This window comes from Falco naumanni, unplaced genomic scaffold, assembly GCF_017639655.2.
Source record: "Falco naumanni isolate bFalNau1 unplaced genomic scaffold, bFalNau1.pat scaffold_202_arrow_pat_ctg1, whole genome shotgun sequence".
Lineage (NCBI taxonomy): Eukaryota > Metazoa > Chordata > Aves > Falconiformes > Falconidae > Falco > Falco naumanni.
The window spans coordinates 4,656-32,045 of record NW_024427391.1 but is presented as its reverse complement, the minus strand read 5'-3'; the positions used below and the strand labels follow the sequence as shown (position 1 = coordinate 32,045).

General features: G+C 68.2%; 4 protein-coding genes across 6 annotated transcripts; 1 reads left to right on the top strand and 3 right to left on the bottom strand.

Moving 5' to 3' along the window:
- Window positions 1-2,140: 2,140 nt before the first annotated feature.
- On the bottom strand, window positions 2,141-8,268 carry GIPC1 (GIPC PDZ domain containing family member 1). Its single transcript, XM_040581383.1, is given in 8 exon segments — window positions 2,141-3,476; window positions 3,580-3,661; window positions 3,748-3,847; window positions 3,849-3,858; window positions 4,530-4,710; window positions 5,322-5,507; window positions 6,345-6,742; window positions 7,185-8,268. Coding segments are annotated over 7 exon segments (999 nt in total). The 5' UTR covers window positions 6,633-6,742; window positions 7,185-8,268; the 3' UTR covers window positions 2,141-3,324.
- Window positions 8,269-8,311: 43 nt separating this feature from the next.
- DNAJB1 (DnaJ heat shock protein family (Hsp40) member B1) lies at window positions 8,312-13,002 on the bottom strand. 2 transcript variants are annotated; one of them, XM_040581382.1, is made up of 3 exons: window positions 12,597-13,002; window positions 10,932-11,500; window positions 8,312-9,391 (listed from the first exon to the last, which is right to left on the bottom strand). In XM_040581382.1, exons 2-3 carry the CDS (start codon window positions 11,412-11,414, stop codon window positions 9,161-9,163), a joined length of 714 nt encoding a protein of 237 aa, XP_040437316.1. In that variant the 5' UTR covers window positions 11,415-11,500; window positions 12,597-13,002; the 3' UTR covers window positions 8,312-9,160. The 2 variants fall into 2 exon arrangements, with proteins under 2 accessions (XP_040437316.1, XP_040437315.1); XM_040581381.1 differs by having other exon boundaries at window positions 8,313-9,391; window positions 12,583-12,864.
- Window positions 13,003-14,731: 1,729 nt separating this feature from the next.
- Window positions 14,732-24,514, top strand: TECR (trans-2,3-enoyl-CoA reductase). Of its 2 annotated transcripts, XM_040581385.1 has the most exons (13): window positions 14,747-14,905; window positions 16,689-16,739; window positions 16,865-16,916; window positions 17,592-17,636; window positions 17,723-17,826; window positions 19,024-19,139; window positions 20,446-20,551; window positions 20,760-20,832; window positions 21,818-21,861; window positions 22,319-22,376; window positions 22,784-22,872; window positions 23,300-23,345; window positions 23,940-24,514. In XM_040581385.1, the coding sequence occupies exons 1-13, from the start codon at window positions 14,891-14,893 to the stop codon at window positions 24,065-24,067; spliced, it is 927 nt and encodes a 308-aa protein (XP_040437319.1). In that variant the 5' UTR covers window positions 14,747-14,890; the 3' UTR covers window positions 24,068-24,514. The 2 variants fall into 2 exon arrangements, with proteins under 2 accessions (XP_040437320.1, XP_040437319.1); XM_040581386.1 differs by lacking the exon at window positions 17,592-17,636 and having other exon boundaries at window positions 14,732-14,905.
- A 157-nt stretch (window positions 24,515-24,671) lies between these two features.
- NDUFB7 (NADH:ubiquinone oxidoreductase subunit B7) lies at window positions 24,672-27,183 on the bottom strand. Its single transcript, XM_040581387.1, has 3 exons — window positions 27,007-27,183; window positions 25,937-26,105; window positions 24,672-24,824 (listed from the first exon to the last, which is right to left on the bottom strand). The coding sequence occupies exons 1-3, from the start codon at window positions 27,116-27,118 to the stop codon at window positions 24,725-24,727; spliced, it is 381 nt and encodes a 126-aa protein (XP_040437321.1). The 5' UTR covers window positions 27,119-27,183; the 3' UTR covers window positions 24,672-24,724.
- Between the last annotated feature and the right edge of the window lie 207 nt (window positions 27,184-27,390).

Sequence of the window (27,390 nt, the reverse complement as noted above, 5' to 3'; positions counted from 1 at the left end):
CCACAGGGGAGGCGGAGGGGCAGGAGCCCCCCGGCACAGCCCCGAGGAGGTGCGAGGGTGGGAGACCCACGGGAGGAACCTTCCCATGGTGTGACCACACAGCCCCCCCACCCCTGGAGGTGGTGAGCACCCAAACCCCCCCTGTGGTCCCCACGTGGCTCCCCGACATCGTGGAGCTCCAGCCCGGTGGCCATCCACCCCTGGCGCCTCATGCCCTCCCTGCCGCTGCCCACCCATCCTGCCCCCACTCGGCACCTGAAGGCGGCTTTGGGGGGGCAGCGCGGGGTGGCCGGTGACAGAGGTGGGGGACAGCAGGAGGGTCTGGAGGAGCTGGGTGGCACCAGGGGACCCTACGGACCATTCCCTGCGCTGCTGCAAGCGCCAGGTGAGTCGGGCAGGGACCCCCGGGGTGGGATGGAAACAGCCGCCCCTGGAGAGGGACCCCAGCCCTGAGCAAGACTGAACTGGGACCCCGGCCCTAACCCAGCCCTGACCTCAGAATCCCGACCCTGACCCCCCCCCCGTAAAACTGACCCTCACCCCTAACACAGACCTCCACCCCTAACACAGACCCTCACCCCTAACACAGACCCCCACCCCCAACCCAGACCCTCACTCCTAACTCCACCCCTAACACAGACCCTCACCCCTAACACAGACCCCCACCCCCAACCCAGACCCTCACTCCTAACCCTGATCCCCACCCCAACCCTGACCCCCACCCCAATCCTGACCTGAACCCTTAGCTCTGACCTCACCCCTAACCCAGACTCCCACCCCTAACCCAGACCTTCACCCCTAACCCAGACCCTCACCCCTAACCCAGACCCTCACCCAGACCCCCACCCCTAACCCAGACCCTCACCCCTAACCCAGACCCGAACCGCGACCCCCCTCCCCACCTTGCCCTTCCCCCTTCCCACCGTCCCCCACGCACCCACCTGCCCCCGACCCGCAGTGCCACCGGCGGCCACACGGGGGCGATCCAGGACGGCCGCGGCGCTGCACCCCTCCCCCCCCCCCAGGGTGCCCCGGGACAAACCGTCGTGTAAATGGCCCTCCCCCCGCCAGCACCCCCACGTTCACACCCTGCAGGGTGCCATGGGGCGGGGGGGGGGCGGTGGGGGACGTGAGGGGCAAGCAGGGCTGGGAAGGGGCACGTAAGGGGTGTGTAAGGCCAGGAAGGGGTGTGCAAGGGGCTCGTGAGGGGTGTGCTAGGCTGGGGGTGTGCAAGGGGGTGTGCAAGGCTGGGAAGCGCTGTGCCAGGGAGCGTGCAAGGGGCATGCAAGGCCGGGGAGAGCCATGCAAGCGGTGTGCAAGGCTGTGGCTGTGCAAGAGTGCCCAAAGGGCGTGCAAGGGGTGCGTGAGAGACATGCAAGGGGTGTACGAAGGGAGTGCAAAGGGTGTGTAAAGGGTGTGCAAAGGTTGTGTATGAAGGTCACGTAAGGAGTGTCTGAGAGGTGTGCAAAGGGTGCGTGACAGGTGTGCAAGTGGTACATGAAGAGTGTGCAAGGAGTGTGTGAAGGGCGTGCAAGGGATGCACAAAGGGCGTGCAAGGGGTGTGTGAGAGGTGTGCAAAGGGTGCATGAGAGGTGTGCAATAGGTGTGTGAGAGGCATACCAGAGGTGTGCAAGGGGTGTGTGCAAAGGTCATGCAAGGAGTGCGTGAGATGCGTGGAAAGGGTGCAAGAGGTGCGCATGGGGTGCGCGAAGGGCGTGCAAGGGGTGCATGAGTGGCATGCAAGGGGTGTGTGAGAGGCGTGCAAGGGGTGCACGAAGGGTGTGCAAGGGTTGTGCATGAAGGTGATGTAAGGAGTGGCCAAGAGGTGTGCAAAGGGTGCATGAGAGGTGTGCAAGGGGTGCGTGAAGTGTGTGCAAGGGGTGTGTGAAGGGCGTGGAAGGGATGCACAAAGAGCGTGCAAGGGGTGCGCAAAGGGCGTGCAAGGGGTGCGTGAGAGGAGTGCAAAGGGTGGGCGAAGGGTGTGCAAGGGGAGCACACGAAGGGCGTGTAAGACCCAGTTCTGCCGGCCGCACGCTGAGCACACCCCCACCCCCCCAGCAGCCACCGTTCCCAATTTCTCTCTATTTTATGTTAAAATCACTTTACATATCAAATACAAAAATATGCCCCAGGGAGGGGAGCCCCCTCCCCACCGCTGCCATGACCACCCCCCCCCCAACCCCAGCTACAGGGGACCCCCAGGGGACACAGGACAGGGTGACAGGGGGGCAGGGAGGCTGTGCTGTGTCCCCCCCCCCCCCCCCCGTTCCTCCCCCCTCCCCCCGAGGTAGTCAGTGCGATGGGAGGTGACAGCGTGTCAGCGGGGGGTGACAGTGTGTGACAGGCTCAGATTGGCACCAGCAGGCCGGGGGTCGGGGTGGGGTGGGGTCGGGGGGGGTCTGTCTCTATTTTGCGGTGACACAGGGCTGCTCCGGTCCCCCTCCCCCCCCTAAAAAGCCCCTGGGGGGGGACCCTCATACCTCACCCTGCAGGGGGAGGGACATTAGTGTCATGGCCAGGTGACTGAGGGTCACCCAGGCAGGAGGGGCTGGGGTATCCCCCTAGTAGTGGGGTACAGCCCTCGGTAAGGGGGGGGGGGGGGGCGCGGCAACTGGGGGGTCTTCAGGCCCAGGGGTGCTTTAGAAGGGTGCCATGTTGGGGGGGGGGGGGGCACTAAGCCCCGTGGATGGGGGGTCCTAGAACATGGAGTGGGATCTCCTGATTGAGGAGGGGGCCCAAAAACTGGGGAGGGGATCAAAAGGACCCACATCCATGGGAGAGGAAAGCAGGAAATGGGGGGGGGGGGGGGGGGGGGGGGGGGGGCGGGGCACCCACCTCTGTTGGGGGTCTCAGGCCAGCTGCAAGGGGGCTGGGGGGCGATATTCAGGGGGCTGGCACCCAGGTCCCCTGGCAGGGTGTCTGAAGGTGCAGTGAGGGTCCCATGCTGGGGAGGCCCTAGCTGGGAAAGGGGGGTCAGGTAATTTGGGGGGGGTCTACAGCTGAGGTGGGGCACTCAGCTCCATTAGGGGGTCCTGAGAGGGGACTTCATGGGGGGCTCCCTGGCTGGGGTGAGGGCTCCATGTCCCTCGGGGAATGCTGGGAAGCCCCCCCTCTCCAGCAGGTATTCTGGGGGGAGGTCCAGCTTTTTGAGGGGCCCCATTTGCAAGTGGGGGGGGGGGGTGTCTCCAATCATGGAATCGAGCAGAGGGGCCCAGTCCGTGGCAGTCAGTGTGAGGGAGGGGGGGATCCCCTAACCCTAGGGATGCTCCCGGTCCAGGGGAGGGGTCCCCAGCCCTGGGGGGACCCCGCAGATGGGGGGGCACCCTAGCAGCGCCCCACCTTGGCGTCACCAATGGCCCCCCAGACGTCAAAGACGAACTCGTCGGGGAAGGCAAAGTCCCCGAGCTGGGAGTCGAGGGCCTGGGCCAGCGCGTCGGGGTCGCGGGCGTCCCGGCCCAGCTCCACCATGGTGGCAGCTGTGGGGACAACGGAGACACTCAGGGAACAACCAGTGCCTGCGGAGGGTCCCATGCCCCCGGGGGGGTCCCCTGGCCCCGGGGGGCTGCAGCCCACGCTCACCCAGCTCGCTGTCACGGATGCCCATGTAGCTCTCCAGCAGATCGTCCACCTTGGCCACAGCCCGCTCCTCGAAGGCAGACGGCTGGGGGGGGTCAGGGGGTCAGGGGGACCCCTGGAGATGGAGGGGGGGTCCCCGCTGCCCCGTCACCCCGCCACGCGCTGCCCTACCTGCTCCTCAACGGTGGCAGGTCCCCGAGCACGGAGGCGCAGGGTGCCCCGGCCAGTGCCCGGGGGGGGGGGCCCCGCCACGGCCACCCCCCGCCCGCGGCCCAATCATGTCTGAAAGGCAAAATGGGGGGAGTTGGGGGACTGAGAAATTGAGGGGGGGGGCGCATGGCTGAGGGGGCTCCCCACCCACCACAGACCCCCCAGGCCCCAAGGGGTAGGAGGGGAATAGTTTGGGGGTCTCTGTAGTGCCCCCCCATCAGTCCTGGGGGGCCCCCCCATCAGTCCGTTGTTGGGGTATGGGGGTCCCACACATCCCCCCTCCAGTTACGGGGTCTGCACCAGCCTTCTTTTGGCTTTTGGGGTTCCCCCCAGCACTGTGGGTCCCCATCGGTCCTCCCCCAGTTTTCGGGGTTCCCCAGGCTACTGACTCTGCACCAGCCCCCACCCTGTACCCCAGAGACCCCCAGGCTCATGGGGTCCCCCCGAGTTTTGGGGGGGGGGGCTCTAAGGTACCCCTTCCACCTCCGCAGGTGTTCAGGGTCCCAGTAGCGGGGCTGGACCCTCCACCCCGAACACACATGATGGGTCCCGTCCCCCTTACTGGTGGGGCTCCCAGTGCTCCCAGTAACCCAGGGCACCGCCCTCCAGTTCAGGACAGGGGACTGCAACGCCCTGGCTGCCTGGGTCCCCCCAAAGCCAGTAAAAAGGTGGCTGCCCTGGGGGGAGGGGGGGCATTGGGATCCCTCCCGCTTGGGCTCCCAGTGCTCCCAGTTGGAGCTCACCAAAGGCCTTGCGAGGCTCGGTGAGCTGCAGTGCAAAGGTGCGGCCCCGGGGCAGCTCCTTCAGCATCTTGGCCACCTCGTAGTGCCGGGCGCCCACCAGGCTCCGCCCATCGATGGCCTCAATCATGTCCCCAACGCTGATCACTGGGATCCGGTCGATGACACTGCCCTCCCGGATCCGCTGCGGGGACCACCCGGGGGTCACCATGGCCCCCCAGTGCGGTCAGGGATGGTGCCAGGGCCCACCCACCCTGTTCAGGGACCACCAGGGGCTGCCTGTATCCCACCACGATACTCCAGGATGTCCCTTGGCATCCTGCCCCACCCCCACAGGGACACTGCCCGCCCCCCCCCCAGGACATCACCACAACCCCCTTCAACCCAGGGACCACCCAGGAGACCGCAGGGCCCCCCCGAGAGTGAGGGGCCCCCCGGGTGTCTTCCTTCTCTGGCCCTACGGGCACCACCCAGGATGTCCCCATGTCCCCCGCACCCCATGTCCCCCCCAGGTGTCCCCCTTCCCCATCCCTACGGGCATCACCGAGGATGTCCCTGCGTCCCCCCCCACCCCAGGGCCATCCCTAGGTGTCCTCCTTCCCCATCCCTATGTTAACTTGGGCACCACCCAGGATGCCCCCATGCCTCCGACCCCACGTCCCCCCCTGGGTGTCCTCCATCCCCATCCCTGCACTGACTTGGACACCACCCAGGATCTCCCCGTGTCCCCACCCCCCAGGGCCCCCTCTAGCACCCCAGGTGTCCCTGCCCGGTGACAGCACCCATGGGTGCCACCTTGATGAAGGCATAGCCGGCGCCGTTGTCGGTGATGGTGAGCCCCAGGGCCTCCTCCGACTTGAGGACTTGCACCTCCTTGCGCTGCCCCTTGGTGTGAGCGAAGATGAAGTCCTCCAGGCCAATCTGCCCGCCCAGTAGCTTCTCCATGTCCACCTTGTGTGTGTTGAGGGTGCAGAACATCACCTGCGGGGGCAGGGCATCAGTGCAGGGGGGACCCTGCGACACGCCCCGGCCACCTGGGCCAGCCCCCTCCTGGGGGATGCCTCGGTCACACGGGTGGGAAGGACCTGGTGGGAGGAACCTCCATCTGGGGACACCCGGGACCCCTCCAGGGGACATAAGGTGATGGGTGATGCTTAAGGGACCTGTGGGACCTCCTTGTGCACCCCTGGGGTCCCCTCCCCCTGATGTCAACAGCCACCCATGGTCACCCAGCCCAGCCCGGGAGTCCCCTGCCCTCTGGGTGTCCCCAGGGACCCCCAAAGCCCCCAGGGACCCCAGAACCCACCAGGGACCCCAAAATCCAACCAGGGACCACCCAGGGACCACAAAACCCCACAGGGACACCCCCAAAATACCCCAGGGACTCCCAAAACCACCAAGCTCCCCCCAAACCCACCAAGCCCCCCCCAAACCCTCAGAGCACCCCCCAAACACCCCCGGGAACCCGCCAATCCCCCCAAGACCCTCCAATCCCCCGAGGAACACCCCCAAACACCCCAGGGACCCCCAAACCCACACCAGGGACCCCCCAGGTCCCAGTCCCTTGGTTCCCAATGTCCCCTAGGACCCCCAGCACCCAAGGGTGCTCCCAGCCTCTCTGTTACTGATCCTGCAGTGTCCCCAGCACCTCGCCCAGCACCCAGGGGTACCCTGGGAGCCCTCGGTGCCCATCCCTCAGCACCCCCACCACCCAGGACCCCACCCATCACCCAGGGGTGCCCTGGGAACCCTCTGGGGGGCCACCCCTCAATCCCCCACCCCCCAGCACCCCACCCAGCACCCAGGGGTGCCCCCCACCTCTCCCGGGGGGATGCGGAAGGCCTCGGCGATCTTGCCGTAGAGCTCACGGACATTGGTGAACCCCTCGACACGGCCGGTGGGGCTGCCATGTGCCAGCTGCGTGTGGAACACCAGGCGAGGCCGAAGGGCAGGGGGTGGGGGGGGGAGGCCCGGGGCGGGGCCCCCCCCAGAAACACCCACCGGCCCCCCCGGGGTCTCACCAGCAGCCCCCCCACGTCCCCCTGCCGCCTCCTCGTTCTCCACCAGCGGCGGGGGCTTCTTGCGGCGGCCCAGGCCTAGCGGCATGGGGGGGGGGGGGGTGGGTATCGGGGGGTGGCAGCAGAGCCTTGGGGGGGGGCAGGGGGCTGGGTGCCCCCTCCCCGTGGAGGTGATGTCCTGCGGTGCTTCGCCGGGTGCTAGGAGAGAGGGGAAACTGAGGCACCGGGGGGGAGGTGCTGCTGGGCCGTAGAGGGAAACTGAGGCACAAAAAGGGGTGACTGAGGGGCAATGGGGGAAACTGACGCACGGGGAGGGCTGATGGGCCGTAGAGGGAAACTGAGGCATGAAAGAGAGTGGCTGGGGAGCCATGGGGCGAAACTGAGGCACTGGGGGGGGGCTGTGGGGCTATGGGGGGAAATCGAGGCGGGGGGGGGGGGGGGGGGGGGGGGGTGGGGTGCGGGGAACCGAGGCGGGGAAGTCCCCGGCTGCGGGCGCTCCCGAGTTTCTCTGCGACCAGAGGGTCCGGGCCTGCTGGACGCCCGGTACCGTCCCCGTGGGGGCCCAGCGCACCTCCCTCCCCGCCCAGGCCGCCCACCCCCAAGATCCCGGGCCCGGCCGCCGCCGCCCAGCCCCGCTCACCGGTCGGACCCTCCCGCCTGCCGCCGGGCGCTACTGCCGGAGCGCCACTTCCGGGAAGGCGGAGCCAAACCCGCCCGGACCAATCACCGCCCCCTCCTCGCCGGGCAGCGGAATGTGCAGCGGGGAGGGGCGAGGCGGCAGGATAGGGCTCGGCCACCCGCGCCCCCCCCCCGGGCCATGAGCGCGCCCGCTCCGCACCCCCGCGGGTGGGGCCACCCGCAACCAATCAGCAGCGAAAACCGCGAGTCCCGAGGGCGGGGCCCGCCAGGCTGGGAGGGGCTGGCGAGGAGAGCTGCGGCGCGGCGGTGGGGGGGCGGGGCTGGAAGCGGAACATACGACCCAGCGACTGACGGACGGCGTTTTTCGGGGGTGGGTAGGAGAGACCCCATTACGGGGGGTTAGGAGGTGGCAACAGTCCCCATTGAGGGGGGGGGGGGGCCGAGAAGGCCGAGGGTGACCCCATTTGGGGGGGGCAGCACGCACCCCCGTTCGCGGGAGTGGGCACACACCCCATTTGAAGAGGAGGTGGAGTGTTAAAGCTCCCATTTGGGGATGAGGGGGGGGAGGTTACACGCCCCATGGTTGGGGGGGAAAGGTAGAGGGTGACCCCATTGGGGTGGGGAAGGACACACCACCACCCATTCACTGGGGAGGGGGAAGGGTGATAGACCCCATTTGGGGAGGGGGGGGGGGGTGTACATCCCCCATTCGAGGGGGAAGGTGACAGGCCCCATGTGCGGAGGCACACACTCCGGGGGGGCGGGGGGGGGGGGCCACACCCCCCATCTGAGAGGGTGGGTGACACCCGCCTTGGAGATGAGGCGGGGGGGGGCCAGGAACAGACCCTGGACTGCAGTGGGAGGGCTCCCCACCCAGATCGAGGGGGAGGGGACGACGACACCCCCCACCCCCCAGCCCCATGTAGGGGGTCACGGCCAGCAGCCCCCCACCCCCCCAGAGGCAGAGGCGGAGGGAGGTTTCAGTGCTTTATACAAAGGGACTCGCGCTCCTGCTGCAGGAACAGCCCCTTTTCCCGGCGGATTCATCCCAAAGGATAAGAGGGTCCCGCCCTGCCCCCCCCCCCGCCCCGAGCCGCCCGCGGCCCCCCCACCCCCTCTGGGGACTCCCCCTCGTCCTGAGGGGAAGGGAGGGCACCCCACACCCCCCCACACCCCGCAGCAGAGGGAGATGCATGAGGACACCCCGCACATACCCCCAGCCCCAAGAAGTGGGACCCCCAAATGGGGGGGAACCAGGGACCCCCTAGAGGGGGGGGGGGGGGGCATGGTCAAGGACACAGGGACCCCCAAGAGGGGGACAAGGACAGCCCAGGACCCCCAGAGTGGGGCCACAAGGACATGGGGAGCCCCGTGACAGGATGAGTGGGGACCCCCAAATAGGGGAGTGGGGGGCTGGATGATGACACTGTGTGTACCCCCAGCCCCGACACCCCAGGACCCCCAGGGACAGGGGGCGCAGGGGCTCTAGGAGCCCCAAGATGGGGGTGCTGGGGGGGACACTAGGATACCCCAGGGCCACCAGAACAGAGAGATGGGGGACCACCCCCACTCCAAGCACCCCAGCACTCCAAGATGGGGGGTGGGGGTGGGACAACACCTGGGGGCCCCCAGATCCCCAAGTGGGGAGGGAGGGGGGCACAAGGATGGTTCAGGACCCCCAAAGCCTGCAGACAGGTGATCGAGGTCACCTTACCACCCCTAGACCCCCAAGATGGGGTGGGGAGGACACCCCGGGACCCTTCCAAGCTCTAAGACAGGGGGATGAGGACACCCCACCACCCCAGCCCTCCAAGATGGGGTGGGTGAGGACACCCAGCCCCCATGAAGCCTGGAGGTCCCTGAGGTGCCACCCTCAGCCCAAGGCCTGGCATGGGCCCCCCTCGTGGTCCCAATGAGGTCCGACCCCCTCCCCAAGCCCCCGCAGGTGGGGGCGGTGGGGGCACAGCGGGGGAGGGGCTAGACGGGCAGGATCTGCTCCAGAAGGGTCCTGGAGGATGGGGGGATCCTGTCGGGGAACTTGACCTCGAACTCGATGATGAGGTCCCCACGCTGGTCGGGCGTGCGGGGGAAGGGCAGCCCCTCGCCCGGGATGCGGCGCTTCACCCCCGGCTTCAGCACGTCCTTGAAGACCATGGGGATGGTGCGGCCGTCCAGCGTGGGCGCGTGCACCGTGCAGCCGCAGAGCGCCTGGGGGGACAGGGGGGACAGCACTGTCACCATGCCACCAAGGTGCCCACGGACCACCCGTCACGGCCCCGCCACCAAGGCCGAGCACCCAACCCACCACCCCAGGCCATGTGTCACGTCCCCATCAACAGCGTGGAGATCAACCATCCATTGCACCCCCACCCAGACCAACCACCCATCGCACTCCCACCCCGACCAACCATCCAACCACTCATCAGACAAAGACCCACCCCCATTGTGTCTCCACCAAGACCAACCCTCCCATTGCATCCCCACCAACACCAAGCCCTGTTGCTCACCACATTCCCCCACCGAGACCCACCACCCAACCACCATGTCCCCCCCACCAAGTCGTCCCCCCACAACCACCCACCACATCCCCACCACGTCCCCCAAAGTCATCCCCCACCAACTGCCCACCACCCAACCATCCCCCCCACCAAGCCCCACCACCCATCATGTTTCCACCAGGACCAACCCTCCCATTGCATCCCCACCAGCACCACCAAGACCAGTTGCCCACCACATGTGTCCCCCCCCCAAGACCCACCACCCAACCGCCCACCATGTCCTTCCCACGAAGCTGTGTCCCCACAACCACCCACTACATCCCCAGCACCCGTCCCCCCCCCCCAAGACCCACCACCCAATCACCCACCACATCTCCAAATCATCCCACCCCAACCGCCCACCACATCCCCAATACCCAACCATCCCCCCCCAGCAAGACCCACCACCCAACCGCCCACCATGTACCCCCCCCAAGTTGTCCCCCCACAACCACCCACCACATCCCCACCACCCAATCGTCCTCCCAAGACACATCACTCAACCACCCATATCCCCCCGTGAAGCCGTCCCCCCCAAAGTTGTCGTCCCCCAACCACCCACCACTTCCTCCCCCACAACCCACCACCCACCATATCCATGCCACCAATGCCAACCACACAACCACCCTTGGTCTTCACCACCAAGACCCACTACCCAGACAACCAGCCTTCGACCCAACCACCCAGACAACCCCCCATCACATCCCAGCCACCCCTCGTATCCCCACCACCATGACGACCGTCCAGTCACCTGTCTCTTCTCTACCACCAAGACCAACTGCCCCATCACATCCCTACCACCCACCAGCTGCCCAACCACCCTTGGTCTCCACCCCCCAGACCCACCACCTCCTGCATCCCCACCACTCAGACAACCACTTCTGACACCCCTACCACCCAGGCCAACCACCCAGACCACCACGTACCACATCCCCACCACCACACAGACCAACCACCTGTTGCATCCACGCCACCAAAACCATCCACCCAGGCAACCTCCCTCGGTCCCCACCTCCAAGACCCACCACGCATCATGTCCGCACCACCTGCTGCATCTCTACCATCGAGGCCAACCCACCATTGCATCCCCACCACCATGTTCAACTGCCCACACAACCACCTGCCACATTCCCAATGCCGCCAAGGCCAACCCACCCTTGATGTCCCCACCACTGCCAAGACCAAAGCACCCACTAGGAGCCCCCACCCACCTCACGGAGGCTGATCTTTGCTGGATAGACAATGTCCGAGCCCTCCCGGCGGAAGACACCATGAGGTTTGTCTTTGAGGACAAAGACGACATCAGCAGGGATGTTGTTGGGGGTCTGGTCGCCCTCCTTGGGGAAGGTGATCTTGGTGCCCTCCTTCCAACCCCGCTTCACCTCGATGGTGAGGATTTTGTCCTCGTTACGCACCGTCTTCCCGTCGGGGTTGAGACGCTTGTGAGAGATCTTCATCTTCTTGGTGCAGCCACTGTAGATCTCCTCCAGGGAGACCTTCAGGTCATAGAGGACTGGGGGGTCTTGCTTACGGCAGGCGCCTTCGGGACCCCCCCGCCCCCGGGGGAAGCCAACGCTACCAAAACCTCCCACATGGAAGGCAGTGAAGGCGTCGTCACCATCGTCATCATCCCCGTTGCGTTGCACGAAGAAGGTGTCGAAGGGGTTGCGACCGTCGAAGAATTCGGCAAACATGGCGTGGGGGTCGCCCCGGAAGGTGTAGGTGAAGGTGGGGCCATTGGACCCCCCCGGGCCAGAGGTGGGGGCACCCCCTTTCAGTCCTGGAAAGGGAAGGAAGGCACATGTCAGCCCCACTGGCCGGTTCCCAAAGCGCCTCGGCATCCACCCAGCTGGGGCAGGGCGTGGGGCGAGACGCAGGCAGGGTGTGGGGCAGGCAGGGGGTGGTGGCGGCCTGGCACGGCCCCAGCTGGGAGCGGGAACCGGTTCGGCGCAGGAGGACGCGGCGCAGACAGACGCTGCTGACGGCTGCCAGGCCCAGCCAGGCCCCAACAGGCCCAGCCGGATCCATCGCCACCCCCCGGCACGGCGCCCAGCACCCCCGGGCCCCAGCACCCCCGCCTGCACCCCGCCAGCCCCCTGCCCACCCCTGCCTGGCTCCTCCAGGACCCCAGTCCCATCCCCACTGCCTGTCTCCCAGCCCCACCACCTGCCTGCACCCTGCTCCCCCTGCCCCCAGCCCCACAAACAGCCCCCCAGTCTGCTGCCTGCCTCCAGCCTGACATTCTTCCCTCCCCGCTGCCTGTCCCCCGACCTGCTTTCACCCCCTGACCCCCACCCAAGACCCCTATCACACACTGCCTGCCTACACGCCGGCCCCCCCCCGGCCCTGCCTATCCAACCTGCCTGCACCCCGACCCCCCCTGCCCCTGCCTACCCAGATCCCCTACACCTCCATACTGCTACCCCAGCTCCTCTACATCACCACACTGACCCCCCCACCCTGCCCCCCAGATCCACCCACCCCAGACCCCCACACACCTCCACACTGCCCCCACAGCCCCCCACCGCTCCACACTGCCCCTCCCACCCTGCCCAGACCCCCAGACCCCTGACACCTCCCCCTGCCCTCCCCAGCCTGGCCACCCCCCAGACCCCCTCCACCTCCACATTGTGCCTCCCAACCCACCCAGCCCCCCCGACTTTGCCGCCCAGCCCCACTCAGCACCCTCCACCCCCCCAGCCTGCCCCCCTCAAAACCTCCTATACATCCACACTGCGCCCCCCAGTCCCCCTATACTGCCTCCTCCACCCTACCCCCCAAACCCACCCAGCACCCCCCCGCCCCGCCCCGCTCCCGGCGCCCTCTCTGCCTCCCCGCGCCGCCCCCGGCGCCGCCGCTCACCCTCCTCCCCGTACTTGTCGAAGATCTCCCGTTTCTTGGGGTCGCTGAGGACGTCGTAGGCCTCGGCCACCTCCTTGAAGCGCTCCTCGGCGCCCGGCTCTTTGTTCTTGTCGGGGTGGAAGCGCAGCGCCTGCCTCCGGTAGGCCCGCCGCACGTCCTCGCCCGAGGCGCCGCGGGACAGCCCCAGCGTGCGGTAATAGTCCTTCCCCATCGCGCCCGGCCGCGCTCTGAGGCGCCGGCCGAACCTTCCAGAGCCCGCCGCCCGCCTCGCCCCGCCTCCCCGCCCCTCCGCCAATCCGCGGGCGCCGCGTCACGCCGGGGCGGGGCAAGGGGTTGGGCGCGCAGCCTGCGCCTGCGCGACGGGGGTGAGCGGGGCGGGGCACGCGGTCGGCTCCGCCCCCGCCGGCTGCTGCCGGAGCAACATGATGGGGGGGGGAGGCTGTCCCGTCACCACGGCAACCGTCACCCGGAGACAGCCTGTGCCCAGCGCGGGAGGCCGGTGGCCCTGTCACCCGCCGCCACCACCACCCAGTGACAGCCCTGTCACCCATCGCAACAGCCCTGTCACCCACCGCCACCACCACACAGTGACAGCCCTGTCACCCACTGCAACAGCCCTGTCAACCAGTGACAGCCCTGACACCCACTGCCACCACCCCCCAGTGACAGCCTTGTCACCCACTGCCACCTGCAGTGACAGCCCTGTCACCCACCACCACCCACAGTGACAGCCCTGTCACCCACAGCTACTGCCACCCTGAGAGGCAGCCACCTGTCACCCACCACAACAGCTCTGTCACCCACTGCCACCTGCAGTGACACCATCACCCTGAGAGGCAGCCTGTCCTGTCACCCACAGTGACAGCCCTGTAACCCATTGCCACCCGCAATGCTGGCCTGTCCCTGTCACCCACCACCACCCACAGTGACACTGTCACCCTGAGAGGCAGCCAGTCCTGTCACCCACAGTGACAGCCCTGTCACCCACCACCACCACCCCCCACAGTGACACCGTCACCTTTACAGGCAGCCTGTCCTGTCACCCGCAGTGACATCATCACCCTGAGAGGCAGCCAGTCCTGTCACCCACTGTGACAACCTGTCACTGTCACACACAGCCACTACCACCTCCAGACACTGCCACCAACACCCCCCCATCACCCCTGGTGACAACCCGCCTCCTGTCACCCAGAGCAACTGTCACCTCCTGTGACAGCCTGTACCTGGCACACACAGTGTCTTGTCACCACGACAGTCCCGGCCACCGTCCCTGTCCACAACAGCCTGTCCCTGTCACCGCAGTGTGCCACCACCATGCCACCGACTGGGACCTTTGTCCCCCCCGTGTTCCCTAACAACGTGCCCAAGGAGTGTCCCTGGTCTGGGTGACACCCGGGCAGAGACACACCAGGGCAGCTCATGGTGACATGCCAGCGTCTGGGTGTCCATGGGGACATGGGGACACAGGGACAGGAGGGACTGGGGACACGGGCATGTGGCGGACGGAGGGACAGGGGGACATGGGGGCAGGTGGCCAAGGGGCCATGGGGACACAGGGACAGGGGTGACAGGGACAGGGGGACACGGGGCTGTTGGCTGACCCCAGAGTGGGGGACACAATGTGCTCCCAGTGGCTCCGTGTCCCAGCGCCCCCACCCCCGACATGTCCCCCTGTGCCACAGGGTGTCCCCAAGAAGCCCCCTATGACCCCCCACCCCCCCCCCTACCCCGGTCAGCGTTGCCCTGGGCCCCCCGTCCCCAGAGAATCCATGTGGTGCACCTGTGACACCGTGACCCCCATGACCCCCCCAGCCCCCCATGGACCCCAACCTGTGACCCCAGGTGACGCCCATGACCCCCCCAGTGCCCCATGGACTCCCCACGATCTCTGCAACACCCCCAACCCGCCCCACTTCGTCGTATCCCGAAGGCCCCGCCCACCGAAGGCCCCGCCCACCCCCAAGGCCCCGCCTCGAAGCCCACGCACAGACATTACGCTGCCCACCTCCACACTGCCGGCCTCTGCCACAAGCTCATTGGCTGCCTCCGCCGTCACTCTGCGCCCCGCCTCTGCTTCCCATTGGTCGAGCCGCCGTCAGGCGTTCCCGTTGCCGCGGAAACAACCGGGGCGGGAAGAGTAGCGGGTGGGGGCGGGGCCGCTGTGACCCCAGGCCTTGATTGGCCGCTTGCCACCACGCGCGCGGCGGCGATTGGCGGCGGCTCAGGCCCCTCCCGCCAGGTGAAATGGGCGGGTCCGGTGCGGGGAGCGACCGGCCGGCGGGAGCGGCGGCGGCGGAGAGCGGCGGTCATGAAGCACTACGAGGTGAGGCGGCGCCGCCCGCCCCGATCCCGGCCCCGGCTCCCTCCCAGGGCCCAGCCGCCGCGGGCCGCCGCGACCCTTCCACGCATGCGCCCGGCACCCGGCTCAGCGCCACTGCGCATGCGAGGAGCGGGGGGGGGGGGGGGGAGCGCGGAGCGCGCACGTGCATTAGGCCAGGCCGGCGGAGGGGGCCGCACATGCGCACGAGGCTGAGCGGCGGCCGCGTGGTCTGCGCATGCGCGGGGGCGGGGTCTGCCGAAAGGGCGGGGCCTCCTCGGTCCGCGGGGCCTGGTCTCGTTTTTGGAGACTGGCCCGGTCCAGCGAGGCCCGGGCTGGCTCAGCAGGGCCCAGGCTGCTCCGACGGGGCCCAGCCACCCCCCTGGGCCTGTCCCACTATGCCCGGACCCGCCCCACCGGGCCTCGCCCGGGCTTGCTATGGCCGCGTCACGCACAGCCTGTCGCAACAGCCCCGAGGGGCTGACGGCACGGGTGACGTGACGGTGATGGGCGTGGCGGCCGCCGGCGGCTCCGCCCTGCGTGCGCGGTGCCAGCCCCGGGGTGGCCAGGCGGCGGGGGCTCCTCACGGTGGCACCTGGGGGGTCCCCGCGCCTGCCTGGGGGGAAGAGCCAAGCCGCCTGCAGCGCTCCCCCCCCACACCCCCCGGGGCGGCGGGGAGCGGCTGTGCGGGGGCGGAGAGCGCAGCTCCTGCCGGTGGCGCTGCCAGCCCCGACCTGCCCTGGCGGGCTGCCTGCCGCACCCCGCCGGCGCGGGGGAGGGGCAGGGCCCAGCGTGGTGCCCCTTCGGTGGTGCCGCGCACCCCCGCCAGGGCCAGGTGTGACACCGTGACGGCCCCAGGGTCCCTACACTCGAGTGGCAGGTGGGACATCCCCCCCAGGGTGGCCTCATTCCGCCACCCGGCGGTGGCACTGGGAGGGGCCAAGGCTGCGGGGGATGGTTGTCATAGCTCGGCGGTGACGGTGACCACGGTGCTGGCAGGACTCAGCCCGATGGTGGGGAAGAGCCAAAATAAACCAACCAACCCCCTGCCGGCCCTGTCACTGTCACCATCACCAGCGCCACAGTCGGGGGCACCTTCACGCCTCGTTTGGCATGTCCAGGATCACCCATGGGGGTATCACACCCCCAGCCCCTCCCTGGGGTGACAGACCCATGTCCCTGAAGGGTTGTCACAGGGTGCCGTGGCTCTGTCCCCACCAGGGTGACCCAGGGGTGACAGACCCCTGTCCCCGTTGCAGTGCCACAAGATGATGTAGACCCGTCCCCCCAGGGTGACCCACGGGTGACATCAAGCCGCAGTGCTATCCTTCAGCCAGGCCTGTCACCACCCTCGTGCCACCGAGGGCCTTGGGGACCTTGGTGTGTCAGTGGGGGGGCCCAACCTTACCTCCTGCCCACGTTGCACTCCGGGCCCCTCTGTCTCCACCAGCCACCGGTCCCTGTCCCTCCCTGAGCACCAGGTGACCCTGTCCCTCCTCTGGCCACCTCCGTGACCACCTCCAGGGCCACCTCCAGGGCCACCTCCAGGGCCACCAGGGCCAAGAGCCACCCCAGAGAGGGGAGGAGGTATATATTTAGCAGCTCCCCAGGGACTGCTCAGGTTTCAGCTGGGCGCGCCGGCGTCCCCGCGGTGTCACCAGAGCCCGGTGACATGGAGGGAGCGGGGCTGCCCCGTGAGGGGGGTCAGGTGTCCCAGTCCCCCATCCTGGGGCTTTGGCGCCAGGCTCCCCCCATCAAGAAGACCAAGAAAGCTGTCCTCTTCTTTGAGGTGGAGATCCTGGACGCCCGGACACGGGAGAAGCTCTGCTTCCTTGATAAGGTACCTGGAGGGGGGGACACATCCCCTCTACCTTGTCCTGTGTCCCCTTAGGGGGGCTGGGGGGCTGGAGAAACTGAGGTGTGGGTGCCCTGGCAGCCCCCTGACGGCTTCTTGGTTGCCCGCAGGTGGAGCCCCACGCCACCATCGCCGAGATCAAGAGCCTCTTCACCAAGGCCCGTACGTACGGACAGGGATGGGGAGGGGGACGGGGACCCTCCACCAGGACCCCCTGTGGCAGCTGGGGACCTTCTGTGAAGTGGTGGGAACCCTCACTGTGGCTGGGGACATTTCATGGGGCCATAGGGATCCTGGTCATGGAGTGGTGGGGACCCTCGTAACAGCTGGGGACCCGTCACAGGGCTGTGGGGACCTGTCACAGGGCTGTGGGGACCCTTGTTGCAGCCAGGGACCCACCATGGGGCCGTGGGAACCCACGTCACAGGGTGATGGGGACCCTCTTTGCAGCCAGGGACCCATCACAGGGCCATTGTGGTCACCACCGTGACTGGGGATCCACCACAGGGCCATCACAGTCTCTGCTGTGGCTGGGGACCCGTCACAGAGCCATGGGCACCCCTGTCATGGGGCCTTGGGGACCCTTGTGGCCGAGGACCTGTCACCAGGCCACTGTGGTCACCATCGTGACCAGGGACCTGTCATGGGACCTTGGGGACCCTCATTGTGGCTGGAGACCTCTCATGGGCCCTAGGGACCCCCATCATGACCAGAGAGCCATCACGGGACCCCCTCGTCACCAGGGACCTGTCATGGACCCCCATCTGGGTGCCATCACTGTCCCCACTGCAGCCTTGTCCCCCCAGTGGCACAAACACGGTCCCTTCTGTCCTGCAGATCCCCAGTGGTACCCGGCCAGACAGTCCCTGCGCCTGGACCCCAGTGAGTGCCACCGCAGGAGGGGGGGGGAGGGGGATGTCCCCAACCCCATCGGGGGGCGGGGGTCACCGGGCCGCCTGTCCCTCCAGAGGGCAGATCCCTGAAGGATGAGGACGTGCTGCAGAGCCTGCCCGTGGGCACCACCGCCACCTTCTACTTCCGTGACCTGGGGGCGCAGATCAGCTGGGTGACGGTGAGGCAGCTGCCCGCCTGTCCCCCTGTCCGTCCCTCCACATCCCCCTGCCCCCACTGCCCACCCGCTATCCGTCCCCCAAGTGCCTCTGTCCCTCTGCCCATCCGTCCTTTCCTCCCACTCCCCGTCCCCGTGCTCACACCCCGGGCCCCGCTGCCCACCCGCTGTCCGTCCCCCTGTCCCCCGAGTGCTGTCCCCCGAGTGCCTCCGTCCCTCTGTCCATCCATCCTTCCCTCCTGCTCCCCATCCCCACGCTCACCCCACTGTCCCCCTGTCCCTCCCGCTCCCCATCCCCCTGCCCACCCCACCGTCCCCCTGTCCGTCTGTCCCTCCCTCCTGCTCCCTGTCCCCCCTGCTCCCCCCCTGCCCCCACTGCCCACCCGCTGTCTGTCCCTCTGTCCCCCAAGTGCCTCCATCCCTCTGTCCATCCCCTCGTACTGCCATCTCTCCTGTCCATCCGTCCTTTGTCCCTCTGGTTTCCCTGCATCCCTCTGGCCTCTGTCTGCCCTGTCAGTCCTCGTGTCCCTTGGTCGGTTTGTCTGTCCCTCCAGCCTTCTGTCTGCTCCCCTGTCTATTCTTGTGTCCCTGACTGTCCCACTGCTCCATCCCTCTGTCCGTCCCTCTGTCCCTCCCTCCGTCTATCCCTCCATCCATCTCTCTGTCCCTCTGTCCCTCCTTCCAGCCCTCTGTCCGTCTCTCCACCTATGCCTCTGTCTGTCCCTCTGCCTCTCCATCCACTCCTCTCCCCACGTCCCTCTGTCCGTCCCTCTGCCCATGTGCCTGTCCCTGCCTTCCTCCCTCTGTCCCTCCAGCCCCCCCTTCCCCCATCCCTCTGTCCACCTCTACGTCCCTCTGTCCACCTCTACGTCCCTCTGTCCATCCCTGTGTCCCTCTGTCCATCCCTGTGTCCCTCTGTCCACCTCTACGTCCCTCTGTCCATCCCTGTGTCCCTCTGTCCATCCCTGTGTCCCTCTGTCCATCCCTGTGTCCCTCTGTCCATCCCTGTGTCCCTCTGTCCACCTCTACGTCCCTCTGTCCGTCCCCACGTCCCTCAAGACCCCTCTGCCCTTGTGCCCGTCCCTGCCTCTCTCCACACATCCCATGTTCCTCCACACAGCCCCGTCCTTCTGCGTCGCCCCCACCCCCCGCATCCCCCTGTCCGTCCCTCCATCCCTCCGTCCATCTGTCCACCTGCAGGTTTTCCTGACTGAGTACGCGGGGCCGCTGCTCATCTACCTGCTCTTCTACTTCCGCGTCCCCTTCCTCTACGGCCCCCGCTATGACTTCACCGCCAGCCGCCACACGGTCGTCCAGTCAGTGGGGGGGGGGCAGGGGGGTGGAGGGGTAGGGGAAGTTGCCCCAGAGGTGCAAAAGGATGGGAGGGTGGGGGGTAGGGAGCTTAATTGGGGGTAGATGGGTCTGGGAGGGGGCTCAGGGGTGTAATTTGGGGCTCATAGGACACGGGGGGGCTGCATGGGGCACCTGGGGGTTGTCTTGGGGGTCCTGAGACCTGGGAGCGGGGTTTAGGCCATGTTGGGGGGTCACAGGACATAGGGGGGGTCAAGGGGGGGGGAAGAGCCTCTGAGGCTGAATTGGGGGTCCTAGGGCCTGAGGGGCTGCCCAGGGGGGGCTTGGGCCATGCTGGAGGGTGTTATGGGGGTCACAGGACATGGGGGGCTGCCCTGGAGGCCTCGAGGACAGCTTGGGTGGGGGCTGGGAGGTTGAACTGGGGGTCCTGAGACCTGGGGGGGGGGGAATTGGGGGGGGCCTGAGACCTGAGGAGGGGTCTGCTCTGGAGGGGCTGGGGGGCTGAACTGGGGGTCCTGAGACCTGGGAGGGGGGGAATGGGGGGGGGGGGCTGAGACCTGGGGAGGGGTCTGCTCTGGGGAGGCTGAACTGGGGGTCCTGAGACCTGGGGGGGGGGAGCGGAATTGGGGGTCCTGAGACCTGGGGAGGGGGTGGGAATTGGGGGTCCTGAGACTGGAGGCAAGGGGGGCTGAACTGGGGGTTGTGAGACCAGGGAGGGGGTTGGGGGTCCTGAGACCAGGGGAGGGGTCTGCTCTGGAGGGGCTGAGGGGCTGAACTGGGGGTCACAGGGCCTGGGGCTGCCCTCTGGGAGTGCAGGGACTTGGGGGGCTGCACGGGGGGTCCCACAGCCCTGAGGGGGCTCTGGGGGCTGGAGTGGGGGTCCTGCACCCCGAGGGACAGTGGGGGGACAACAGCCACTGCAGCTGGGGACAGAGGGGCATGAGGGAGTGTCCCCCCGTGTGTCCCCCCGTGCCCCCCCAGCCTGGCGTGTGGCTGTCACTCCTTCCACTACATGGGGGGGTGTCCCCAGGCATGTCCCCACGTGTGCCCCCTGTGTCCCCAGCCTGGCGTGTGGCTGTCACTCCTTCCACTACATGGGGGGGTGTCCCCAGGCATGTCCCCCACGTGTGCCCCCTGTGTCCCCAGCCCTGGCGTGTGGCTGTCACTCCTTCCACTACATGGGGGGGTGTCCCCAGGCATGTCCCCACGTGTGCCCCCTGTGTCCCCAGCCTGGCGTGTGGCTGTCACTCCTTCCACTACATGGGGGGGTGTCCCCAGGCATGTCCCCACGTGTGCCCCCTGTGTCCCCAGCCTGGCGTGTGGCTGTCACTCCTTCCACTACATCAAGCGCCTGCTGGAGACGCTCTTCGTCCACCGCTTCTCGCACGGCACCATGCCCCTGCGCAACATCTTCAAGGTGACACCCGTGTCCCCTACTGTCCCCTCCCCGTCCCCAACGTGGCTGCACCCCACCCCCACCCCACCCCACCCCTGCATCCCTCCGGCCACCCTCCCCCCACCAGCACTCGCCCAGGAATGGCTGGTGGGGTGTCCCCAAGTGTCCCCCAGCCACCGCAGCCGTAATGTCCCTGCCGTGTCCCCAACACCCTCCTGCTGTCCTTCAGAACTGCACCTACTACTGGGGCTTTGCTGCCTGGATGGCCTACTACATCAACCACCCGCTGTACACCCCCCCCGGTGAGTGTCACTGTCACTGTCCCTGTCCCCTGTCCCCCAGCCCCACTACATCAACCACCCGCTGTACACCCCCCCCCGGTGAGTGTCACTGTCCCTGTCCCTGTCCCCTGTCCCCCAGCCCCACTACATCAACCACCCGCTGTACACCCCCCCCGGTGAGTGTCACTGTCACTGTCCCTGTCCCCTGTCCCCCAGCCCCACTACATCAACCACCCGCTGTACACCCCCCCCGGTGAGTGTCCCTGTCCCCTGTCCCCCAGCCCCACTACATCAACCACCCGCTGTACACCCCCCCCGGTGAGTGTCCCTGTCCCCTGTCCCCCAGCCCCACTACATCAACCACCCGCTGTACACCCCCCCCGGTGAGTGTCACTGTCCCTGTCCCTGTCCCCTGTCCCCCCAGCCCCACTACATCAACCACCCGCTGTACACCCCCCCCGGTGAGTGTCACTGTCCCTGTCCCTGTCCCCTGTCCCCCAGCCCCACTACATCAACCACCCGCTGTACACCCCCCCCGGTGAGTGTCCCTGTCCCCTGTCCCCCAGCCCCACTACATCAACCACCTGCTGTACACCCCCCCCGGTGAGTGTCCCTGTCCCCTGTCCCCCAGCCCCACTACATCAACCACCCGCTGTACACCCCCCCCGGTGAGTGTCACTGTCCCCTGTCCCCCAGCCCCACTACATCAACCACCCGCTGTACACCCCCCCCGGTGAGTGTCCCTGTCCCCTGTCCCCCAGCCCCACTACATCAACCACCCGCTGTACACACCCCCCCTGGTGATTGTCACTGTCACTGTCCCTGTCCCCTGTCCCCCAGCCCCACTACATCAACCACCTGCTTTACACCACCACCCCCAGTGAGTGTCACTGTCACTGTCCCTGTCCCCTCCACCGCCCACAGCACCCACATCCCCGCTGTGACCCCTGTGGGGACGCTGTGGGGGGGTGGGGGTGTTCCTGACCCCCCCGCTGTGTCCCCCCAGCCTATGGTGACGAGCAAGTGAAGCTGGCACTGGCTGTCTTCCTGGTGGGTGCTGGGGGGGGGTGTGCTGGAGGGGGGGCATGGGGTGCTGGGGGGTCATGGGGTGTTGGGGGGTGTTGGGGGGGGGGGGGGTGCTGGGGGAGGCATGGGGTGTTGAGGCAGGGGGGGAGATTGGTGCTGGGAGGGGGCAGGTGGGTCCAGAGTGGGGGCTGGGGATAAATAGGGGGCTGGGGGGGCTGCAGATTGGTGCTGGGAGGGGGCAGGTGGGTCTGGAGGGGGGGCTGGGAGGCGTGTAGGGGTTGGGGGTACGTGGGGGGCTTGGGGCAGATTGGTGCTGGGAGGGGGAAGGTGAGTCCGGAGGGGGGGCTGGGAGGCTTGTGGGGTGGGGGCTGGGGGGTAAGTGGAGTGCGGGGGAGGGGGGGCAGGTGGGCGCTGGGGGGGGGACCCAGCTGTTACTTGCAGCTCAGGGACACCCCCCTCCCCCCCCTCCCCCCCCGCCCAGTTCTGCCAACTCGGCAACTTCTCCATCCACGTGGCCCTGCGGAACCTGCGCCCCGCGGGTGAGGGGGCGGGGGGGGGGCGGGGGGGGGGCGGGGGGCGGGCAGGGGGTACGCACACACGTGTGCCGGTGCCCGCACATGTTCTGTGGGAGGCGTGTGAGCGGGGGGGCGGGTGTGCCAGGCACATGTCGTGTTGCACAGGTGTGGCAGCACCTGCAGGCTGGGGGGGGGGGCACAGATGGCGCGGGGGGACATGGGGGGGGGAACATGACACGTGAGGGGGGGGACTGGGGGGGCATGTGACACGCACACGCCTGTGGGAGCAGCTGGGGGGGGACACACAGAGGTGTCACACACACACGCAGGGATATAGGCACACGCGTGTCTGTGGGAGCGCTGCTGGGGGGGGCACGGGGGGGGGCACATGTGTGTGGGGGGTGTCACACGCGTGTGCTGGCACGTGACAGGCTCCAAGACACGGAAGATCCCGTATCCCACCCGCAACCCCTTCACCTGGCTCTTCCTGCTCGTCTCCTGCCCCAACTACACCTACGAGGTGGGGGGGCTGGGGGGGGGCACTGCCCTGGGGGGCAGCACTGGGGGTGTCACATGGGGAGGGGGGACACTGTCCTGGGGGGCAGCATTGGGGGTGTCACATGGGGAGAGGGGACACTGTCCTGGGGGGCAGCATTGGGGGTGTCACATGGGGAGGGGGGGACACTGTCCTGGGGGGCAGCATTGGGGGTGTCACATGGTGGGGGAGGGACACTGTCCTGGGGGGGCAGCGCTGGGGGTGTCACCACGTGGAAGGCCCCCCCACACACACACTGGATGGGTGGCATTTGGGGGGACACAACTGGGGGGAGGCTCTACCTATGGCAAGGGCGGGGGGGATGGCACCCAGGGGTGGGGGGGGGGAGTAAGCACTGTGGGGGGGCTCCCCACCCCCACCCCCCTGCAACAATTCCTGCCCCTCCCCCCAGGTCGGGTCCTGGATCGGCTTCACCATCATGACACAGTGTCTGCCCGGTGAGGGGGGGGCACCCTGGGGAGGGGGGGCACCCTGGGGAGGGGGGGCACCCTGGGGAGGGGGGTGTGCGCACCCAGTGGGGGGGGTGCCCTTTCGGGTGTGGGTCAGCGTCGGGGGGGGGGGGGGGGGCACCCTGGGTACCCCATCTCCCACCCTGAGGTCGGTGTCCCCCCCACATCGCTTGTCCCCCCCGGGGTCTGTCTGCCCCACATCCCCTCTGACCCCCCCCATGTCCCCCATCCCCCCCTGGGGTCAGTGTCCCTTTCCTGTCCCCCCGGGGTCAGTGTTCCCCCCACATACCCTGTGACCCCCCCCCCCCTCCTTGTCCCCTGTCCCCCCCTGGGGTCAGTGTCCCCTCCACGTCCCCTGGGACCCCCCCACATCCCTTGTTCCCCCCTGGGGTCAGTGTCATCCCCCCCCATCCCCTGTTCCCCGCTGGGGTTGGTGTCCCTCCCCTGTCCCCTGTGACCCCAGGGTCAGTGCCCCCCCCCACATCCCCTATGACCCTGTCCCACCCCGGGGTCACTGCCCCCCCCACATCCCCTGCCCCCCCCCCCCGTCGGCTGGCCGCCCTGGTGACGGTGGCCCTGCAGTGGCCCTCTTCTCGCTGGTGGGCTTCGTGCAGATGGCCATCTGGGCGCAGGGCAAGCACCGCAGCTACCTGCGCGAGTTCCGCGACTACCCCCCGCTGCGCTCCCCCATCGTCCCCTTCCTGCTGTGACACGGGGACACCCCGGGGACACCCCCACCCTGTGGGGCCACCCGCAGCCATCCATGTCATCCATCCTGTGCTGAGCCGCAGGAACCCCCTGAGCCAGGGCTGGGGACAGGGGACACGGGGACAGGGGACACGAGCCTGGTGTCCCACCCAGGGACGTGGCCTGGCTGTCCCTTGTCACCTGCAGGTCCCCAGCCCCCCACGCCCCACCCCCCCCCACCCACCCCCGGGGCCATCCCTGTCCCCTCCCTTGTGGCAGTGTCAGCCTCGGGCTGACCTGGCCACCTGGTGACAGCTGTGGCAGCGGCTGAGGCCACCGTTGGGGACAAAGCCATGTCACCCACACATGGCCTGTGACCACGGCCCCCACTCGCTGGCTGGGGCTGGGAACGACCCGTCATTGTCCCTGTCCCCCCATCCCTGCAGGTGACAATAAACAACATCACACCCTCTGCGGGTCACTGTCACTGTCCCACCACACGCAGAGGTCACAGCCACCCCACGGGACAATCCGCAATGTCCCCAGGTGGGGAAGGCAGGGGACCAGGGCCACCCCAGGGGGGAGGCACCACGGTGTCCCCAAGCACAGGGACAGGCCAGCACAGCATGGGCTCTGTGGGTTTATTGCGCAGTGGGAGTTCCCATGTCCCCACGTCACTGTCACTCGCTGGTGGCAGCTGCCACCTCCCGCTGCCGGATCCGCTGCTGGCGCCGCAGCAGCCGCCGCTCGCGCTCAAACTCCTTCATGCGCATCACATAGCTGGGGACACACGTCACCTGTGTCACCAGTGCCACCGCCGCACCGGGGGGGGGGGGGGGTACCAGGGGGACACCATGGGGACAGGGTGAAGCGCAGCGTGGGTGGAGGGGGGCATGGGGACAGGGACAGTGCAGGGGTGGGGACAGGGAGCCCCAGAGGACACTGTGATGGCCCCAGCCCTCCCCCCACATCCCTGACCCTCCTGTCCCCAGCCCCATGTCCCCCGTCCCCCCAGGCTGTCCCCCACCCCCATATCTCTGCCACCCCCTACTGACATGTCCCTCCTGTCGTCCTGTCCCCCGCCAGTTGTCTCAGTGTCCCCAGTGCTCCCTCACCATGTCCCCTGTCCTGGCACCCTGTGCCCCCATGTCCCATCCCAGTGTCCCCCCACGTCCTGCTGTCCCCACATCCCCCCTGTGTGTCCCCCATGTGGCCCCATGTCCCCATGCCCACCCCACAAACCCCCTGTGTCCCCCATCCCTACGTGTCTCCATCCCCCCATCCCCCCTGTGTCCTGGTGTCCCCACATCCCCCCTGCATGGCCATGTCCCCTCCATGTCCCCATGCCCTCCCCATGAACCCCATGTCCACCCATGTCCCCCCGTGTCTCCATACCCACCCACGAACCCCGTGTCCCCCCTATGTCCCCCCCATGTCCCCCCATCCCCGCACCTCTGCACCCATTTCCCCCCTGCCACGTCCCCCAACCCCTGCACATCCCCACGCCCCTCCCGTACGCTGCTGTCCTGTGTCCCCTTCATGTCCCCATGTCCCTCCCATGACCCCCGTGTCCCCCATGTCCCCACACCCCCCCCCGAACCCCATGTCCCCTCCATGTTCCCATGCCCCCCCACAAACTCCATGTGTCCCCCGTGTCCTCATGTCCCCACGCCCCTCCAACCCCCTATGTCCCCCCATGTCCCAGCGTCCCCATATCCCCTACACGTCCCCATGCTCGTCCCCTGTCTCCCCATGTCCCCTGTCCCCCCATTCCCGCACCTCTGCACCCATTTCCCCCCCTGCCACGTCCCCAACCCCTGCACATCCCCACACAACCCCCCATATGCTGCTGTCCCCCGTGTCCCCCCCACGTCCCCCCGCGCTCCCCGTACTCGTGGTGCTGGCAGGCATCCCAGGCGTGGCGCAGGCCCCGGCACTTCCAGGGGACGGGGAAGGCGTCGCGCTGGCAGCGCAGCAGCCGCAGCAGGTGGTGGGCACAGAAATCCCGCTGCTCCAGTGGCACCTGGCCCGCAGCCAGCTGCTGCGCCGTGGCCACCATGGCTGTCACGGGGGGGGGGACACACGGGTCAGGGCCCCTGGCGGGGCGGCCCAGAGATGTTGGTGGGGAGGGGGAACAAGAGGGGGACATGGGGTGGCACACAGGGACACTTGGGGACACACTGGGGTTGGGGACACGGGGTGGGACACGTGAACATGCAGTGGGGTTGGGGACACGGTGGGTGGCTGCCATGGGGACATGCTGGCACGCGGGGACACACAGCAGGGTTGGGGATGCTCCGGGTGGCACGTGTGTGGCACACAGAGACACCTGGGGACACGCAGTGGGGTTGGGGACACAGGGTGAGTGGCACACGGGTGGCATATAGGGACACTTGGGGACATGTTGCAGGGATGGGGACCAGGGGACATGGCAGGTGGCCCCTGCGGGGACACTGGCAGACACGGCAGGACATGGGGCCGGGGGGGGGGACATGGAGGGGGACACAGGGGGGACATGGGAGGACACGGGGGGGGGACACGACGGGGAGGGAGTGACACAGCAGGACACGCGGGGGACACGGGGTGAGGGACACGGGGTGGTACATGGCAGGACACATGAGGGGACACGATAGGGGGACATGGCAGGACACAGGGCAGGGGGGACACGGGAGGGGGACACGGGGGGGGTCACAGCTGGACAGGGGGCGGGGTGGACACGAGAAGACGCAGAACATGGGGGGGACACGGGGGGGGGGGACACACGGGGGGGGACCGCGGAAGATCACGGGGGTCCCGCGAGCCGCCGGTGCCGCGGGGACACCCCAAGGGCACCCCGGGCCGGGCCAAGGGCGGCGGAGTCAGCACCGCCCCGGGGCCCTCCCGACACCCCAGAGCCGCCCGGCGCCCCCCCCCTGGTTACCCCCGGTGCCCCCCCGGCACCCCCCCTCCCCCCCGGACTGACCGCGGGGCCGGCGCTCCGGCAGCCCCAGCGTGGGGGGGAAGGTCGGCAGCTGCAGCGGGTCCGGCTCCACCTCCGCCTGCCCCAGGTAGCGCCGAGCCAGGTGAGCGCCCATGGCCGCCCCGGCACCGGCACCCGGAACCGCAACCCCGGCACCGGAGACCACGGCACAGTAAACACCGGAACCGGAAACCGTCGCACCGGAAACCGCCGAAATCGGGACCGGAAATAGAACCCACCCGGACGCTAAAATGTGAGGGACCAATGGGGACATACCCCCTTGGGGGCTCTGGAGGGGGCGGTGTTGGTGCCACCCGAGTGCGTCCCCCTGCCTGGGGAGGGGAGAGGAGGAGGAGGAGGGGGCGGGGCGGGCTGGGGCCGGGGGCG

What these genes read in the sequence shown, in the direction of transcription:
- DNAJB1 (XM_040581381.1), bottom strand. Translation starts at nt 12,793, where the DNA reads ATGGGGAAGGACTATTACCGCACGCTGGGGCTGTCCCGCGGCGCCTCG. An exon ending in CGACAAGTACGGGGAGGAGG is followed by an intron (nt 11,501 to 12,582) that starts GTGAGCGGCGGC and finishes TTCCCTTTCCAG; the next exon opens with GACTGAAAGGGGGTGCCCCC. An exon ending in CAAAGATCAGCCTCCGTGAG is followed by an intron (nt 9,392 to 10,931) that starts GTGGGTGGGGGC and finishes CTGTCCCCCCAG; the next exon opens with GCGCTCTGCGGCTGCACGGT.
- TECR (XM_040581385.1), top strand. An exon ending in GAGCCTCTTCACCAAGGCCC is followed by an intron (nt 16,917 to 17,591) that starts GTACGTACGGAC and finishes TCTGTCCTGCAG; the next exon opens with ATCCCCAGTGGTACCCGGCC. An exon ending in GCGGAACCTGCGCCCCGCGG is followed by an intron (nt 22,377 to 22,783) that starts GTGAGGGGGCGG and finishes GGCACGTGACAG; the next exon opens with GCTCCAAGACACGGAAGATC.
- NDUFB7 (XM_040581387.1), bottom strand. Translation starts at nt 27,118, where the DNA reads ATGGGCGCTCACCTGGCTCGGCGCTACCTGGGGCAGGCGGAGGTGGAG. An exon ending in GCCGGAGCGCCGGCCCCGCG is followed by an intron (nt 26,106 to 27,006) that starts GTCAGTCCGGGG and finishes CCCCCGTGACAG; the next exon opens with CCATGGTGGCCACGGCGCAG. An exon ending in GATGCCTGCCAGCACCACGA is followed by an intron (nt 24,825 to 25,936) that starts GTACGGGGAGCG and finishes GTGTGTCCCCAG; the next exon opens with CTATGTGATGCGCATGAAGG.